At 47.4% G+C, this 18642-nt stretch overlaps 1 protein-coding gene across 24 annotated transcripts in view; it reads right to left on the bottom strand.

Annotated features, from left to right (window-relative positions):
- The window catches only part of MICAL3 (microtubule associated monooxygenase, calponin and LIM domain containing 3), a 215832-nt gene that overhangs the window by 98410 nt on the left and 98780 nt on the right, over window positions 1–18642 (bottom strand). For all 24 annotated transcript variants that reach the window (XM_081058151.1, XM_081058146.1, XM_081058150.1 and 21 more), the window contains exons 6-13: window positions 18152–18307; window positions 17039–17139; window positions 14639–14896; window positions 14186–14301; window positions 13146–13272; window positions 11566–11662; window positions 2397–2544; window positions 210–406 (exon numbers count right to left, since the gene is read on the bottom strand). In XM_081058151.1, the coding sequence (XP_080914277.1) occupies window positions 210–406; window positions 2397–2544; window positions 11566–11662; window positions 13146–13272; window positions 14186–14301; window positions 14639–14896; window positions 17039–17139; window positions 18152–18307 (1200 nt within the window). The remainder of the gene's footprint in view (window positions 1–209; window positions 407–2396; window positions 2545–11565; window positions 11663–13145; window positions 13273–14185; window positions 14302–14638; window positions 14897–17038; window positions 17140–18151; window positions 18308–18642) is intronic.

The following is an 18642-nucleotide window of genomic DNA, read 5'->3' on the forward strand; positions in this document are numbered from 1 at the left end:
AGAAAGATTTGGGGAAGCGAGAGTGGCTGGGAATACTCTAGTAAAGAAGGAAAAAGTAATGGAGCAAAGCTCCAGGGACTTCCCTTGGCACTGACCAGTGAAAACAGTCATCGCAGGCTTGCTTTGGGGAGTGCTGATGAAGGACATGGTTAGAAGGAAAGAAAAGCCAGGCAACAACGGGGGGGTGGGGGGGGGTGCACAACCCTTACCGCTGGAGGGGAGCGAGTCCTTAAACATCTCATAGAACTGCGTCAGGTACATCACCATGGACAGCTTGTCTGGCTCCCCCACCGATGCCATGTCTTTGCCAGTCATGATGGGAGAAATACCCAGTTCCTTCTCCGCAATATCAAAGGCCAGCTGGTTATTCTTCTCCACGTTTTGCTCATCCAAAGAATCAAAATCTCTGAGAAACAGGATGAGGACAATGGATCACAATGGGGTACCTGTCCCCACACCAGAAAACACAGCATCACAGAGTCACCACCATTTCTTGGTCTTTTAGCTAAAATCCTGTATGTAGCGCCTCACTGAAATCTAAGGGCAAACCTGAAATGTAAATCATCTTCAAGAAGAATGATTAAATATCTACCTATAAAGGAAAAAAGGGGGAAAGCTGAAAAACTACCCTCATTTTTCTAAATAACATAAATTTCTTAGTTTCTAAATGTAAGCTCAAAAATAAGAACTCTCTTTTTAATGTGCATTTTCTTGCGTCGTGTGTGTGATGTGTATGTATTAAACTCATGTTCAATAATGATGAAAACCCTATCTGGATCTGACTGCTTCCCAAGGCCCAAGACAGTGACCCACGGTCTCCCGTGGACCTGACAAGCTGCTGCTGTACCAAATCAGCTCTGATCAATCTTTCTCAGCCTTCGACTTGAAGGGAAATTCCAAAACTTCACTCAAAAGATTTTTCCATTGCTAAATTTCTTGAGTTTTCCCAAATATGAAATTAACCAACATTCCCCACTGGATTTCAAGTTCCTTGCTATTTAACCCAGTGAAGACTGAATGTTCTTCATGAGATGATTTTGGATTAACTGGGCAGGACTCACTTTGTGTTAGCCCACTGACTTGACTCCATCGCAGGTTTTTCAGCCATGAAGATTCCTTTTCTCTGCAGATGAAGCATTTTAAACCACGGAAGCCTCATCTGAATGAAGCCACTGTAGTGTAACGTGCCTCAGCGCCTGCTCACAGCTCTGAGTCCTGCTACAGGAAGCCCCCAGCCCTTCTCCAGGCAGCCTCTGGTCCAGTCTGGCAGGATCGTGCCCCTCACCCCACACTCACCCCGCAATTCTCCTGGTCGGCTCCCTTTGGTCACTTCTGACTTCACCCTTTTTTTCTACCTTCTCTTGGAAATAGAAACGATTCACCTAGCCCTTATTCTAAAGCACTTCTGTGCATTTATCATAAACTTTCCCAGCTGCTATATCTTCCTCCCCACCCCTCTTTTTGGTGGCGTAAGCCCTACTGTCACTCATCTTTCACCAACCTCTGCGTGAGCCAAGGGAGAGGAGGTCGCTGACCTTTATCCAAGCAAATCAGAAATCCCCATTCCTAAACTACACTATGCAAGGCTGTCTTTACAGCTCTTGCCTCATTAACTTGTAACCTAATACAAATAGGAATTACAACTTTTAGGATTTCTTAAGCAATCATTAAAACAAAACAAACACAAAAATTGGGCCCTTAGGTGGACCTAATGATAAAAGAACAGGCAGCCAAAGGGCTCTGTTTGTTTCCAAATATCGGGCTCCATGGTAACAAATGCCCATAGGGGAAATCTAAGTGCACTGGTCACACAGCTGACCTGGGGTCATCCTGTTGTATTGATTCTGCACTTAGGTGCGTAAAGAATGGCCAGAAGGAGATGTTACCTGTACAGGTGGGTGAGGAGACCTGAATTTTGTGGGCTTGACAGAGTACATTTATGGAGTGTAACAGAGGAAAGATAATACCAACGAACCACCATTAATCGGGGAAGCACTCGCTGTTTTCTGTTTTGTTGGCACTGACACATTTGCCTTTAGCAGCCAACTCTTCTAGCCAGGTTTTTCTTATAACCAATAGTATTTGAGAGACAGCTGGCTGAAACAAGAGTTCAATCTGCGGACAATACAGTTTTCCTTCCAGGTGGGTGTTCAAACCAGTTTTTGAACTTCTGAGTGCTGTGGTTTGGAAAACTCAGCTAACAATTTTTGGGTTGAGCTACATAGTGCTTGACATTCAGAGTTTTAACTAAATCAAAATGAATCACTGCTTTCTAGAGACAGTATCTTGCTATGTATCTCATTCTAGGACAAAAGTACAACATGAGTCTAGTGATAGCAGGGCACCCTGAGCTCCTTGGGAGCTGAAATGAGACACAAAGCTTGGGCACGACTTACATCAGATCAGGGCGGTACCTATGGATAATCGCACACAGGGCCAGCCCGCTTTTCCAAGACGTGGTGAGATCTGTCACCTCGACGCCTGCGTAGCCATCTGTCTGCCTTTGGCACCAACCCAGAAGTTTGCTTGAACGAGCAACAGACTCTAAAACAAAAAAATTATTAACGGAAATAGTAGCATTAATACGATCCTCTTTGTAGTACACATATCCAGTTTGAAAAATTACTGAAGGTAGGGACAACATAGCTGTCACCGGTTTTCAGAGGAATTTTAGGTAGACAAGAAGCTACCAATTTATCCATACTCTGAGGTCCATGACCAACCCCTGCTCCAGCTAAAGCTCTCGGCCCCTGCAGAGCTCCTGGATATGGACTTAGGGGTACGAGTGCCATCTACTGAGCTGTCACCTCACTGGCGGAGTTCTAAGATTTCCCTGCAGAGTTGCTTGGTGGCTAACTGACTGAAGAAGCTCCTTCCCTTCAAAGTACTGAGTTTCCCCAAAAATAAGACCTACCCGGACAATCAACTCTAATGCCCCGAAAATAACACCTAGCTGGACAATCAGCTCTAATGTGTCTTTTGGAGCAAAAATTAATATAAGACCGGGTCTTATGTAAGACCCGGTGTTATAGTAAAATAAGACTGGGTATTACATTATTTTATATTATATTATCATATTATATAAGACCCAGTCTTATATTATAGTAAAAGAAGACCAAGTCTTACATTAATTTTTGCTCCAAAAGACGCATTAGCACTGACTGTGAGGCTAGGTCTTATTTTCAGGGAAACACGGTAACAATGGGAGGATTAAGGGAGAAGGTTCCATTCTACGTAGCAGCACATTACATCAATAGCATACAAAGCCTTGCTATCACACTTCCCAAGGCACTGAGAAGAAATTCTGTAGGATTACAACGGCAAGGCCAAGAAGGATACCCAACCAGAACAGTCCCTAAGCCAGGCTTGGCACTCTGCATTACAAATGATCATGTCTTGAAAAACTGCATATGGAAACAAATACGAGTATACTTGAATGGCATCTAAAACATAAAGAGCTTTTATAAAAATCTATTTGTATCTTAATTGTATCAGAAGAGCTCTGATATAGAGCAATTAGAAGAATCCGTAAACACCTATTTATGTCCAAGAAAGTCTGTTCCCTTACTATAGGCAGTTGAAAATATTTAACCTTGTGTTAAGTCATTTAGTGATTTGTGAACACACAAAAACCACGTTATCATAGAAATCCTCTTTCTTTCAGTCTTTCAGTGAAAATATATCTGAACTACAGAGAACCACTCCTGATGTTATCAAAGCTCTTGCTTCAGAAATTAACTTTATTTAGATGTCTCGTAAGTCTGTCTATCCATAGGTCCAGTATGTATTGGGCAATTTCAATATTCCAGGCTCTAAAATAACAGTGAAGAAAGATACGTTCTGCTTTCAAGATGGAAGTGTTTCAATGTGTGGGGACAGAGTCCCAGAGAGCAGTTTCCAGGCTCTCGGCCTCACGTGGAAAGGTGCTGGCTCGGGTAGTAGATGGCCATCAGCTATGACTAGTTGGCCATCAGCTGTAACCAGTTAGTTAGCCATTAGTTACTAATATAACTGCTGTGGCTACACCAGTGGGGGTTGGTTGGTTGGCAGAGAAGTGGAAGGCAGGTTGCGGACAGTGTGGCTCCTGTTTCCTATGTCTCCAACCCAGCCGCCAGTGAGAAATAGTGGTGTGACTCCCCCATCTATGGCTCCGTAGTTGTTCCTTTTTGGCCTCACCATATCCTACATTCTGCGGGGAGTGAGACTAGAGACCGTGCAGGACACAATGTCTGTTGGTTGTTATATCCACCTTGACATCCCAATAACATGTTAAATTCAAAATGTGCAAAACAAAACTCAAACCTTCTCACCCTTCCATTTCCTTGTCCACAACTATAGCTTGACACAGAGTGCAACCAAACCGCCAGTGCCTATTGGTTCTGGCTTCTTAACATTTTCTCTCATAACGACAAGATGGCTGCCATTTGACCCACTCTATCCAGGCATGCCGTTAGACAAGCTGTGCATGTTACAGAATCCTCGTGACTGTAATGCAGGGGAGGTGTCTGTTAGCCCCATTTCACAGACAAAGAACCAAGTTCAGAGATGCTAGATGACCTGTTAAGCCCACACACTTAACAGATGGCACATCTTGAACTGGGACCCAGTTGTACCTAGCCCCAGAGTCAGACAAAGTTCTTCCAATTATGTTCCACCGTCTTCTTGTCCCCACCCTCAACATCAATACCAGGTTTACGCTGTGACAAATGCTAGTGTGACAACTACAGTGGCATTTGCCTTCTCCACCCCATCTCATGTTGCTCTCCTTGAAAACACATCTTCAGGGGCTCTCCGATGCCCACAAAACACAGAACGGACTTGATCTCTGTCTCTGCTCCCTGGCAACGTCACAGTACTCAGCTGAAATGCCATTCCTTCGGCCATAAAGCCTCCCTAAACCTTAGCTGGTGTGTGTGTAATCACTCGTGCGCGTGCTCGCTCTCTCAACATCTGTATCTGGTTTCCCTTTACACCTCATGACACCTCAGGCCAAGGTTTCTGTGGGGACAAAGCCCCGGAGAACAGATTCCAGGCTCTCGGCCTCACGTGGAAAGGTACCGGCTCGGGTAGCAGATGGCCGTCAGCTGTGGCTGGTTGGCCGTCAGCTTTAACCAATGAGCCAATTAGCCCGATATAACTGCCGCGGCTGCGCTGGGGAGTGGAGTGCATCGGTTGGCAGAAAAGCGGACAGCAGGTCGCAGGTCGTGTGAATCCAGCCTCCAGTGAGACCATAGTGGTATGACTTCCCTACCCATGGCTCCGTGGGTGTTCCTCTTTGGCCTAGCCACATCCTGTGTTCTTATGTGGGGAGCGGGAGCAGAGACCCCTCAGGCCGCCCCACATGACACATGGCGCAGCGAGCTGGTGTGGTGTCGGCCGAAACTCTCCGGAATGTACGGGAGCAGTTTACACGTATAAAAGCTCAGTTTCATAAGCAGGGTACGGTGCCAGCCAAAACCTACCGAAGCATGGTGGAGCTGTTTGTGCGTGTGAGAGCCCAGCTTCCGGAGGCCCAAAAGGAGAGACGCTGGGAGCGGGAGGCGCGTCTGCCTGGGAGACTCAAGCCTCCAGCTGGCACATCACCCTCTTGGCCATGGAAGGCGTTGCCTTCATTTTGGTGATCTGCTGCAGCCTTAAGCTCCGAGGGTTGTGGAACTTATACACCGAGGCCTCCACCCACTCAGACACCTGGCACGGCCAGCAAGAATCTGACCAGGTAGGAATGGAGTCTGACTCCGGGCAGGAGGACGTGTGGCCCCCACACAGTGTGTGGTGCCCGGTGGCCACTGTTCTCAGGAGTTGGACCCCCAAGGAGGGGTGGGAGGACATGGATGGCTCTCCAGCCAGCGTGAAGAAGGCCCTGCAGGCTCTGGCTGAGTGGTTGCCAGAGGAGGCGAAGGGTACAGATGGTCGTGTGGGCTGGATGTTCCTCACGGCCTTGAGTCTCAACACGGAAAGTGCGCTTAATGAAATGGCCCAGGTGCCAGACCAGGTGTCCCAGTTGGAGGCACTGGAAGCTTGGGCCGCCTGTTAGAAGAGGGGCCCCACAGTGGAGATTCTGAGGCAGAGGCAGAGGAAGCGAGTGGAGACAATGTAGCTCCCAACCCCTAAGCCCGTCCAATCTTGAAGCAAAGGGTAAAACGTGAGCAACCTTTGGGCCCCGGGGGCGTTGCTGCCGGCAACCCAGCTGTGACTGAGTTCACGACCTACACCCCTTACACTCCCACTGAGTTGCAGGAGCTGGGGGGCGGTACAGACAGTGCCCTGGAGAGCCAGTCTCGGCTTGGCTACTACGTTTATGGGGTGAGGGAGCAGACAACATTCTCTGCTCCCCAGGCGAGATGAAAAAGCTAGCCTTTGTGACAGTGCTCCATCCCTGCCACAAAGGTTACAGAACTGCCATAGGTTGGCCCACGACCAGGGCAACCACTCTCTAATGGAATGGCTCACTGCTGTGGTACACACAATACGGGAACAGGCTGGCGAGCTGCCAGACACTGTGAGTCAATGGCAGTCATATGCGGAACTTATTCAAATCATCCGTGAAATGGGTATGAGACATGCTATTTTCAACCCTATTACGCAGGGGCCGGATGAGCTTTTTATAGCCAGCATGAGAGATCTGGTTTTGGGTACTGCACCTGTGAGTGCTTTCAGATCCTTGGTCACCATTCTTACACCCTATGTGGGGCAGCGGATCCATGAAGTTACAACTGCCATGGCCACCCTAGGGGATGTTGAAAGCTGGAGGCGAAGGAAATTAAGACAGGCGGTCCGCACAGTTGAGACCTGGAAGCCTAAATCAAAAGTAAAGGGGCGAGGTTGCAGACCTCAGAGTAACACGCACACAGATGTGGCGTGATCTCGTGGCAGCAGGGGTCGATTGGGAGAAAAGAGACCGACTACCCAATGCACTCCTGCTGGAAATTTGGAAACAGTTGTGTCCGGAGCAGCAATTCCGGAGAAGCCTAAAGGAGAAATCTGGGAAAGCGAGACCCGTGTCCCTCCAGGACTTCATGTAGCCGCTTGAGGCCGACTCCTTTCAGCTTGATTAGGGGTGGGGCCAAGGTACACGGTCAGAGGGGACGAGCAGGGACCGGAGGCCCCATGTGGAACTGTCCATACATTGGTCCCCTTCTAATGTGCAGAGGGTTTTGGTCCTAGTTGACACTGGTGCAGACTGCAGTCTTGTTTATGGGAACCCAGAACTGTTCACCGCACCAGCAATCTGCATTGCAGGCTACGGGGGAAAGACTGTGACTGTGAAAGCCATTTCCTTACCACTGGGTATAGGAAGGCTTCCTCCTCGTACCTACAAGGTTTATGTCTCCCTCGTTCCGGAGTATATTCTAGGGGTGGACGTGCTACATGGCCTCAGCTTACAGCCGTCGGTAGGAGAGTTCCGTCTCTCGATCTGGGTGGTGAAAGCGGTGACACGCGGGCATGCTCACCACCCTCCTCAAGTGTTGCCACAGCCCTGGCACATGGTTGCAGTGCTACAGTACCACCTGCCAGGAGAGCAGGAGGAGACCGGTCGTACAATATTGGAATTGGAGAAGGCACATATTGTGAGGCCAGCGCACAGTCCCTTTAAATCCCCAGCATAGCCTGTCAAGAAGCCAGATGGGACCTGGCGAATGACTGTGGACTATGGGTAGTTAAATAAGGTGACACCACCCTTGCACGCTGCAGTGCCTTCAGTACATGATTTAATGGATCGTCTGACTGTCCGCATGGGGACATATCACTATGTAGTGGACTTGGCCAATGCTTTTTTCTCCATTGACATTGCACCCGAGTGTCAAGAGCAGTTTGCTTTTACTCGGGACGGGCGGCAGTGGACTTTTCAAGTCCTTCCGCAAGGATACTTGCACAGCCCCACTATCTGCCATGGGCTCGTGGCCCAGGATTTGGCACAGTGGGATCACCCGTCCTCTGTGGCCTTGTTTCACTATGTCCATGATACTCTGTTAACATCAGATTCTCTTTCTGATTTAGAGAAAGCAGCTCCCTCTCTTCTCCGCCACCTGAAGTCATGTAGCTGGGTGGTGAATGAGGAAAAGGTCCAAGGCCCTGGCTTATCCGTCAAGTTTTGTGTGTTGTGTGGTCGGGTAAGACAAAGGTCATACCTGAGGCGATTACTGACAAAATACAAGCCTTTCCCCAGCCGACCAAGGTCTCCCAACTGCAGACGTATTTGGGTCTGCTAGGATATTGGCGGCCGTTTGTACCCCATTTAGCACAAATGGCAAGGCCTTTGTACAACATGATAAAAAAGGGGGCCTCATGGGATTGGACAGAGGCTATAAAGCAAGGCTTTTTTTTTTTTTTTGCCACGAAATGGGCAGTGCAGCACAGGCTCTGCAAGTAGTGGACCCTGGCCGCCCATTTGAACTTGATGTTCACGTAACCCAAGAAGGGTACGGATCGGGCCTCTGGCAACGGCAGGAGTGTCTCCGGTTGCCAATGGGATTTTGGTCCCAATTATGGAAAGGAGCTGAGGTCCGCTACTCTCTAATAGAGAAGCAGCTGGCCCCTGTGTATGCAGCCCTAGTGGCCACAGAAGCCATCACAGGAACAGCATGGGTGTTGGTTCGAATAATCTATCCTGTCCAGGGGTGGGTCCGTACATTGACCCAGGGACCCAAAACGGGTATGGCACAGACCACCATCCTCGCCAAGTGGGGTGCCTACTTGGAGCAACGTAGCACCCTTAGCTCAAGCCCTTTGAGCACAGAGCTACAACAGGTCCTGGGGCCTTGAAGCTTGTGACCCAGGCTGAGCCAAGCACTCTGCATAGAAGGGAGGACTTGGAGCTCTCGCCCTACAAAGAAGGACAGTCCCCAGTACCTGAGGATGCCTGGTTTACTGATGGTTCTAGCCGAGGGGCTGCAGCTGTTTGGACGGCTATTGGTGTGCAGCCCAAAACAGACACCATTTGGTCTGATACTGGGACGGGCCAGAGTAGCCAGTGGGCTGAATTACGGGCTGTGTGGATGGTAATCAGCCACTAGCCTGGGCCCCTGGTTATTTGTACTGACAGCTGGGTGGTGTTCTGGGAACTAACGTGGTTCCCTACGTGGAAACACCAAAACTGGTTGGTAGGACGCCGTCCACTGTGGGGTCAAGCCATGTGGCAGGACCTCTGGGACCTAGGGCAGAGAAAGGAGGTGACCGTAATGCATGTCACAGGTCACTCCCCCTTAGTGTCCCCAGGTAATGATGAAGCAGATGCCCTAGCACGGGTCCGATGGTTAGAATGGGCTCCTGCCACTGATGTGGCCCATTAGCTGCACAGGAAATTGCAGCACGCTGGAAGCTGAACCATGTGGCAGGTGAGCAGACGCTGGGGTCTGCCTTTGAAATGGCAGGAGATAGCAGCCAAAGGCGAAGACTCCCCTGGGAGACACAGCAGATAACGCGAGGGAGGGTGCCCCTCACTCACTGGCAAGTGGATGACACTGGACCCCTGCGTAAGGCCCGCAATACGATGTACGCATTCACAGCAGTGGACATTGCTACGGGGTTGATGTTTGCTTGGCCGTGTCTGGCCGCGGATCAGCCGCATACAGTCGTTGCTCTTACACAGCTGTGCGCCCTCTATGGGTGCCCCCAAGTCATTGAAAGTGACAGGGGTACCCATTTTACGGGGCAAGAAGTGCAGCGCTGGGCTGCCAGGATGGACGTGCAATGGTTGTTTCATGCTCCGTATAACCCACAAGCAGCTGGCATGACTGAACACTACAATCGCCTTTTGAAGCAAGGTCTCCGGGTGTCAAAACACCCTCCCACGATGCGTGACGGGGCCTCGTGTCTATGGGACGTCCTGAGAGTCCTGAATGAGAGACCACGGAAGGGAGGACCAGCACCAGTAGAAGCTCTGCTACATCGAACGGCCGCTCCCATTCAATTACAAGTTACCACAAGTGAGCCTACGGCAGGAATGGAAACATTTTGCTGCCAGCACCCACATGCTTGAAAGCAGGGGAACGGCAGCAATGGACTTGGCCCTGGCAGGTCAAAAGCCCCCACTGTCGGTGGTTGGGCCTGATAGCCCCATGGGGGGCCGGTTTGACTCATGATTTGCAAGTGACGCCAGGGGTGGTGGGTGAGTGGCCACCGCAAGTGACTGTAGTATACAGAGGTCCCGATACCAGGATAATTTTGCAGGGAACCTATGTGCTCTCACTATGGCCTATTATGGGGTCCCCTGTTCTGTTACATGTTGAAATTATGCAAGGGACCCCAAGCACTGCCATAAAGGTTTGGTACCACAAACCAGGAAAGGTGCCAGTGGCAGCGACCCTCCTTTCCCAGGACAAAAAGCTAGCGTGTATCCTTCCAGATGGAAGGGATTTGCCATTGTTGGTTCCTAAGACTACTGTTTCTTCTCGTCTGTAGGTGCCTACACAGGGAACCTCAAGTAAGACGCTTGTCACGTAGAATGTGAGGCAAGACTCTGTAGGGGTAGAGTGTGGGGACAGAGCCCCAGAGAGCAGTTTCCAGGCTCTCGGCCTCACGTGGAGGGGTGCTGGCTCGGGTAGTAGATGGCCGTCAGCTGTGGCTAGTTGGCCGTCAGCTGTGGCTGGCTAGCCAATTGGCCACTGATATAAATGCAACGGCTGCGTTGGGGAGGAGGAGTAGGTCGGTTGTCAGAAATGCAGATAGCAGGTTGTACGTGGGGTGACTCCAGACTCCAGTGAGACTATAGTGGTATGACTCCCTGTGGGGACAGAGCCAGGAGTGCAATTTCCAGGCTCTCGGCCTCACGTGGAAAGGTGCTGGCTCGGGTAGTAGATGGCCATCAACTGTGATTGCATGGCCGTCAGCTGTAACCAGGGAGCCATTGGCCACTAATATAACTGCCGTGGCTACGCTAGCAGAGAAAATGGGGGCTAGCAAGAAGGTGGTGGCTGAGATAGCAAGAGCGGATTGCAGTTAGCATGGCGGATTGCAGCTAGTAAGTGGGATTGGTTGGTTGGCAGAGAAGTGGATGGCAGATTGCACATCGTGTGGCTCCTGTTTCCTGTGTCTCCAACCGAGCCACCAGCGAGAATACCGTGCTGTGACTCCCCTACCTATGGCTCCGTGGGTGTTCCTTTTTGGCCTCACCATGTCTTGTGTTCTTATGTGGGGAACAGAAGCAGAGACCCTGCCTGACACCCTGCATGGCACATGGTGCAGCGAGCAGGGTCTCCCGCATGACACTCCCCTGTCTATGGCTCCGTGGGTGTTCCTTTTTGGCCTAGCCACATCCTGCGTTCTTATGTGGGGAGAGGGAGCAGAGACCCCGCAGGCCGCCCCGCACCAGTTTCTCAACCTTGGCATCACTGGTATTTTCGGCTGGGTGCTGATCTGTGCACCTTAGGTGGTCAGCAGCTGTCCCCCAGTCATGACAACCGGAAAGAAATGTCTGCAGACACTACCAAATGGGTTGTGGGGGCCATGTCACCTCTGGCTGAGGACCGCTGCCCCAGCCTCACTCAGCCCTGTGCACACTAGCTCAGTGAATAATGAGGCTTCTCTGAAGGTTCCCTGCACTTCAGGGCTGTCACCAGAACTCACCATTGCGTGTCAACTTTGGAGTAGTTCGGGAATTCACCAAGTTCTCCATTTCCAGGTGGATATCTTTTGTTTCTCCAGTATCGTATAAATGGCGCACCTGGCAGAGTTAAAAAGGTGTAAGGAAGGAAAATCAAACACCACATACCAAATTCCTACCTGAGAGCAGTGACTGAGATGAAAGACTGGGATGGTGGGTTGGGCAAAGTTTAGACAGAAGTTATGATGCTGACTTTTGAATCCTTTTTGCAATGTGGTGGGGTTATACATAAACAAATACATATTAACTTCAAGAAGTAGTGCTAAAAATTAGCTACTCAGCCACAAAAGACCCTGACGGTCTCTGTTAGACCTTTTTAAAAAAATGAGTCTACTTTTTCATTGACAATAGATACAGTAAAGCGTGATGCATTTTTATAAATGAACACACCCATGTAACTACAGCCCAGATCCGCTTTAAAACATTGCAGCCAAGTAGTCAGTGTTCTGCTCTGAGCGGTGACCACTGTCCTAATTTCTGTCACCAAAGGATTAGCTTTGCTTGGTGTTTGAACTTCACGTCAGTGAAATTATACAGCACATATTCTTTGTGTGTGGTTCCTTTTGTGCACTGTTAATGTCTCTCAGATCCACCCATATTATTCAATGTGGTAAAAGTTCAGTTTTTTTCATGACTATACATTCCATTGCATAACATCCCACAATTCTTTCATTCTACTGAAGATGGATGTTTGCTTGTTATGAATACAGCCTCACAAATATTATTTCATGTTGTTTGGTGCTCATGTGCACTCGTTTTGTTGGGTACGCTGGGCCACGAGTGCTGCCCACTGGCAGCAGGTGTCATGGCTACCTTATGAACTTACTACATACAAATACAGAGGGCCTAAAGGTACCAATTCAGGTAGAGAGCAAATAAAAAAATTACACAGGAACACAAGCAAATATGTTAAATGGGCTGCTTTCTAAAAACTGGTGGGGTCCTTGGGATACTCTGTCCTGTATAATGTCATTCTCAATGTAGCAGTGAGGCTTCAGACATTCTGAAAAACGTCTCAGTATAAAAAATGATCAGTAAGATCTACTTGTAAAGACTGATCCTGTCTGTCAGTAGCAGGGATGATCATCTTCATTTTCCAGATGAAGCTGAGGTTCAGAGAAAGTGACATGACCTGTCCACATAACAAGTGACCGGCAATAACGCAAGCAGAAGTCAAATTTCCCCTTTTCTCATTTTTAATTTTTTATTAGCTTCAGGTATACATTCCTGACCAGTGAACAGAACAGGTAGTCTTTCCCTACAACATGCGATTTGCATTAGGGACCCTGGGATAAAGTCCTGGATCCATCATTTTTGTCACATTTGACATTCTGGCAAGTCATGCAACAACGCTCTGCCTCAGCTGCTCAATCCATTGATGAAAAACAGTATCTACTTCAGCCAACTCAGAGACATGTACTCAAATCTACTAGAAAGAAGTGTTGTGTTCGTGTCTTTTATTAATAGACACATTTTAATATTTCAGAGGTCTGATCAGTCTAAAAATGACCCAGATGGAGATCATTGACTAGAAGGTTCTTACCTGGCTTGGCTGGAGGAAGTTGACATTAATATTGGGATACCTGGTGACAGGATCTATGCTGTATTGGCTGAAGTTTTTACTCACATTCTCAGGGGTGGTCTGAGGCAGCAACCTATAAATGCTTTCCCTGCAATAACACACAGAAGTCTGCTCAGAGCAATGACAAGCACGATGTAACAAACCCTCCTCCTTGACCAGCTTCCTCCAGGCCTGTGGCAGCTCAGGCTTCCCACCCCACCAGCCCAGTGGTCCCACAGGTACTGGCCTGCTTAGGGCCAATGAGAACAGCAAGTATACTGCTGTGGGTAGGGTTTAGAAAAGCCTGTCTCTAATTTAAGAGGTAACTAATTTACTGTTTTGTTTTTTACAAGTTTGCCAACATTTAGTTTTTAAGAGAATCACTTATGAAAAAAGAACTACCAAATTTACCCAGAGTAGCTTAAGTAACAGACTTAAAATAGTATCAACCACCAATTTTATCTAGGAAATCTTGTTTCTCTAGTTTTTCTGGTCAAGGCATTTGTTCTTTATCAGAAAGCAAATCCGAGGACTCTTACCTCATTTGCAATAATCTGTTTCAAAATATCTGACATTTGAGAATTTCAGAAATGTTTACAGGCAGTTTGGTGTTTTCCTTTTAATTCAAAGTCACTTTTAATTTTTTCTCTTATTTTAGTACGTCCTGTATTACCACACTGATTTCATTAGTATAAGTGTTTTAAGAGGAATTAATGTACTGTTTTCATGCACTTGTTTATGTGACTGTCAGAGAGAAATCAGACACCATCCTCTGATGGTGTGCAAACATTCAGACACCATTTGTCAGAGACAAATTTAGTTTGGAAAGGGATAAGAGAAGAACACTTAGATTAGATAATCTTTAAGTCTCTATGATTTCTTGAATAAATATCTCTTAAATATGAAAATATCTAACGAAGAAAGGAAGAGAAAGAGAAGGAAGGACCTGTGTTCTGCCTGAGGAGCACACCGCTCGTCACTCCCAGTTTCTCACAAAAGGGACCCTGGCCACTTTCCGTTACCTCTCTGCCAGGACTTCCAAGGGGCTTGTTCCTAGAGACCAACTTCGTACCATCCAGGCGGAGTCCATAGCAGCCAGAAAGCCCCGGGCGATACCTGTTCCCATTGGCCAAAAAGGCTATCAAGGAGATATAAAACAGAATTAAAATAAATTATTTTAAAAGAGGGAAACTAAACCAAGGAACTAATGAAGAGTTTGCTGTAGAAAGTAGTTTTGGGCTACTGTTCAGGTACTGGACTGCTCTGCTTCACAAACCGGTAGAGGGCCAAGTCACAGAAGCTCCAGCCGGTCTAGCCCTACTCAGCAAGTCGGGCTTCAGTGGCCTGTAAGCCTCCCTCCCTCCCGGCATAACTCCTAGAGGGCGTTCAGCTACACTGTGCAACGCTGTAGACACTACCTCCGCAACCCAAGTACTCACACTGGTTCCCAATTACTATTACGTGCTGCCACTTACCTCTAGGAGGCTATCGCCAACCAGAGCCACTAGTAACTGGTGTCCATTCTGCTCCCGCACCAAAGCTGCGTTCTCGGAGGCGTACATACATGTGAAGTCGAACATGGCCACGTCGGGCTGCCCATAGTGATTGATGGCAAAATCCAGAGATGGCAGCTGCTGCTGGGTGGAGAAGTCGGCCGCCTCCCTGGCGTAGTTCAGCAGTGCCTCCTGGTCCACGTTCTCCCGGGACAGCAAGAGCTCTGTGTCGGCATAGTCCTGTCTCCAGAGGGAGAGGCTCCATGGAAAAGCCCGGACAAGCCTAGGCGCCCAGAACCACACTACCGTGTCCGACGTGACAGGTTTCACAGCCTTCCCCTTTCCCAAAAGTGGTTTCATGTTCCAAAATAATGCTTTTATACAAATGAAACAGAAAAAGGGGAGGCTGTTTGTAAAGGTGCCCAGGCTTGGCCGCCTACACACAGTCCTGGCTTTTCCATTTACTTGGAGCAAGTCACACTACTGATCCCATCCAATCTACCTCACAGGGTTGTTCTGAATATCAAGTAAAATAATTTCTCTGATGGCACTTGGTAAACTGAAAAAGCACTTTATAGGTTATGTTATTACTGGCCACCACTGTCTTCTGGGTAGCGAACAGCTTTTGGCAGCTGGGACTACCAGAAACTTCGGGCCTTGCATAACTCAATCAACCTGAGGAAAGAACCCAAAGCTTCAGTGCCAAAAAGATGTGGAGGGAAGAGCAATAGCAGAAGGGGACTGGGAGGAAATATATTCAAAATGGAATAGAAGTTTTAAAAACAATCAGAAGGTTCTGAACGGCTCCACAGCACTCCACCAACAAAGAAAACAATGATGAGAGAAAAGGGGCTTTTCACGTAACGCAATGAAAACCTCCTTTTCTGTTTTGGAGGTTTTTGGCAGACCGAGCCAAGCCTTCATTGTCCTGAAGTGGGGCCTATGGTTTCCAAGTGTCCCTAATGGCACTCTCAGCCACCATTACAAGGTGCTGGAAGCCAAGCGCAAACACTCAAGTTGGTCTTCGAAACAGTGTTCAGCATTAAGTGGCCACAATGGATTTCGTATTTAGCAACATACACAGAACACATGGTCAATACCCTCTTAAAAAAATAAATAAAACGGAAAAGTAAATCAGGTTTTGGCATTCCAGGTTGTTCCCACGTAATTTCAACTGATACCCATAGTTCTGCCTAAGATGGCAGATCTAAGCCTTCACTTGGTCCCAAGGCATTCCAACGGGCTTGCTGGTTATTTGTTACTGATAAAGCAGCCAACCAGATCCATCTTGCCTATGCTTGGGCAGAGTGGGCTGCACACATGCTCGGTCCTGTTTCTCCGTACACACAGGAAGGGGCACAAGGCTGAGAAGGAGATTCCAGGTCACAAGTGGAAAGGGGGATGCGCTGCAGAGCAACTCATCAGCTCACCCCCAACACGGCTCTCGGAGGAAGCTCCAGTGTAAGTGACACTAAAGTAACAGCATTCATTATGATCCTGTAGAGACACAGGATACCCTGAAACCCAGCGCTGAGTCTGTGGTGGGAACTGCACAGGCCCAAATCAACACACCTGGGGCCTGTCCCCGCCGTCTTATCACGTGGGCACAGTAGCACTCATATTGAGACCAAATGAGACTTAAGAAATTCTCCTTCAGGAACTGTCTACCCTGTGGTCTTCTGATTTCATATTCAGATCATCATATCAGGGAACGTCACACAATTAGTCACCTGGGAACAACGTGGAGCTGGATCTCGCTAAGGATAAACAAGAAGTCCTTACAGTTGGGTTATGCAGAGGTCTAAATACACCCTGACCCAGTCACTGTTCCCTGGACCACAGACAGCTGTATCTGCAGTAAAACCAGAATCATTCTCAGGCTCCCATAAACACCAATTACTGCTTCTTGGTCAAACTCCCTTCCCTCTAGCACCTCCTCCCAAAAGATGACCTATTAACCAACCAAAATTGGTCATATCAGAATTCTCTAGAATCACAAACCAAATCACCTGAATTAAACTGAATATTTATTCATGAAATGATATCTGGGATTTGCTTTGGAACAATCCAGTGGCAGGAGTGGGAAGTGGGCTGGCTACCAGCGGAACAATATTGGCTATGTGTTGATAATTGTTAAAGCTAGATAATGGGCAGACGGACTTCATTATACGATTCTTTCTACTTTTGTTTATATTTGAAAGTTTCCATAATAACAGTTTTTCTTTTTTAACAAAAACATTAGAGTACATGTTATCAGAAGATGAGTTAGGGGCTCATTTTCATTCCCTTGCAGGGAAAACTCATCAAACAATAAAATTCCTTCTCTTGGTGATCGTACTAACCAGAACATAAAACCAGTTTTGAAAGAAACCCATCACTCACGTGCAGTATCACCCCTTTGTCCAGTAAGCTCTGCTTTTTGGCCGTCATAACGAAATAGTGTGTGTCGTCTTTGTAGTAGACAATGTTCTCCAAATCGATACCTGCAGCCGAAAAACAAGTGTGTGTGTAAGGGTTTGCTGAGGTGAAGGTGCATCAGGGAAGCCAGAAAGATCGTCCGTGGGCGCAGAGACCAGCTGGAAGATACCAGGCAGGGAAAGGGAAAAGTGAAAGGATATCTGGGCCCAGATTCTTACTTCCTATACATTCGGCTTATAAAAAGAAGAGAAATTTGTTTATCCTGCACTGTTCTATAATTCACTTGACACCCTAAGTTATCCTATAAACAATGATCAACAGGAAGCAGAAATATAATAATGGGAAGAAAAAGAAAGGTTAACTTCTTAGTAAGGAGGTCTGGGCTAGTGATCAGGTTAAGCTTCTTTTATAGTCATCAAGACAACTGGAGGAATCTCCTACAACAGAACAGGCAACTGGATGTCTGGAAGCAGAGAGTGAACTATTGATTTTTTTACATTCAATTAATTTGAAGAAAAAAAGATGTAATGGAAGTAGATCTTGTTCTAGAAAACAGAGAATTGGGATTTGGTGCACATTTCTGTTGCATCAAAATATCTAAGTGAATCTATTCAGAAGCTATCACATAACAATCTCATTCCTATCTAGCACATGCTTTACTTCTAGACCAAACAGGAAGACTACATACTCAGTGCCTCAAGTCAGGTTCTCAATGAACCGGCAAACCACCAACCAACAGCTCACCTCATCAAGCATCATCCCTTAAGAGTCACAGCGTACAGGAAGGGGTTGGAGAAGAGCTGGTGGAAGGCAGAATGCACACTTAAAAACAAAGAAATAAAAATCGAACCCAGAGTAGCCCAGTCCCTGTAATGAGAATAAAGAACAACAGAGTAGGAAACAGTGACATGGAGAGCTTATGCTCAGGAAAAACATAGGAGTGAAGAAAGAGGAGAGAGGTAAGCAACATGGCAGTCACACCAATGACCACCCACCCCTACCTAACCGTCCAGGAGAAAATACGTAAGTGGTTATTTAAATTTCTATCCTTATTAGTTTCAAGTCATCGACACCAACCTGTAGCTTCTCTCAGCTCCTGGAAAAATTTTTGGTTGAATATAAAAGCCACACCACTGATCTCCTCCACTTTGGCTTCGGCTGTTGTATTTCGGTTAATAAAATTTGCTGTAATGGCAATGGCCAGTTTGCCACGAAATTCTTTCCGACGAAATCCTGGATGGAAAGAAATTTTCAGAAGTGGCAACAGCTCGCTAGAGGGGAAGGAAGATCACTTCAAACAGGAGGGGGTGTTGATAACATCAGGGAACGTGGGGGATGGAAACCAATAGGAAAATTTTAGGGTAGCTCTTCTCTATCTGAAACTAAGGTGTTTACCCACCAAAGAACATACCCTATTTCCCTGAAAATAAGACCTAGCCGGACAATCAGCTCTAATGCATCTTTTGGAGCAAAAATTAATATAAGACCCGGTCTTATAGTAAAATAAGACCCGGCATTTATATTATATTATATTATATTATATTATATTATATTATATTATATTATAT

Source organism: Rhinolophus hipposideros (genome assembly GCF_964194185.1).
Source record: "Rhinolophus hipposideros genome assembly, chromosome: 9".
In the NCBI taxonomy this organism is placed as follows: domain Eukaryota; kingdom Metazoa; phylum Chordata; class Mammalia; order Chiroptera; family Rhinolophidae; genus Rhinolophus; species Rhinolophus hipposideros.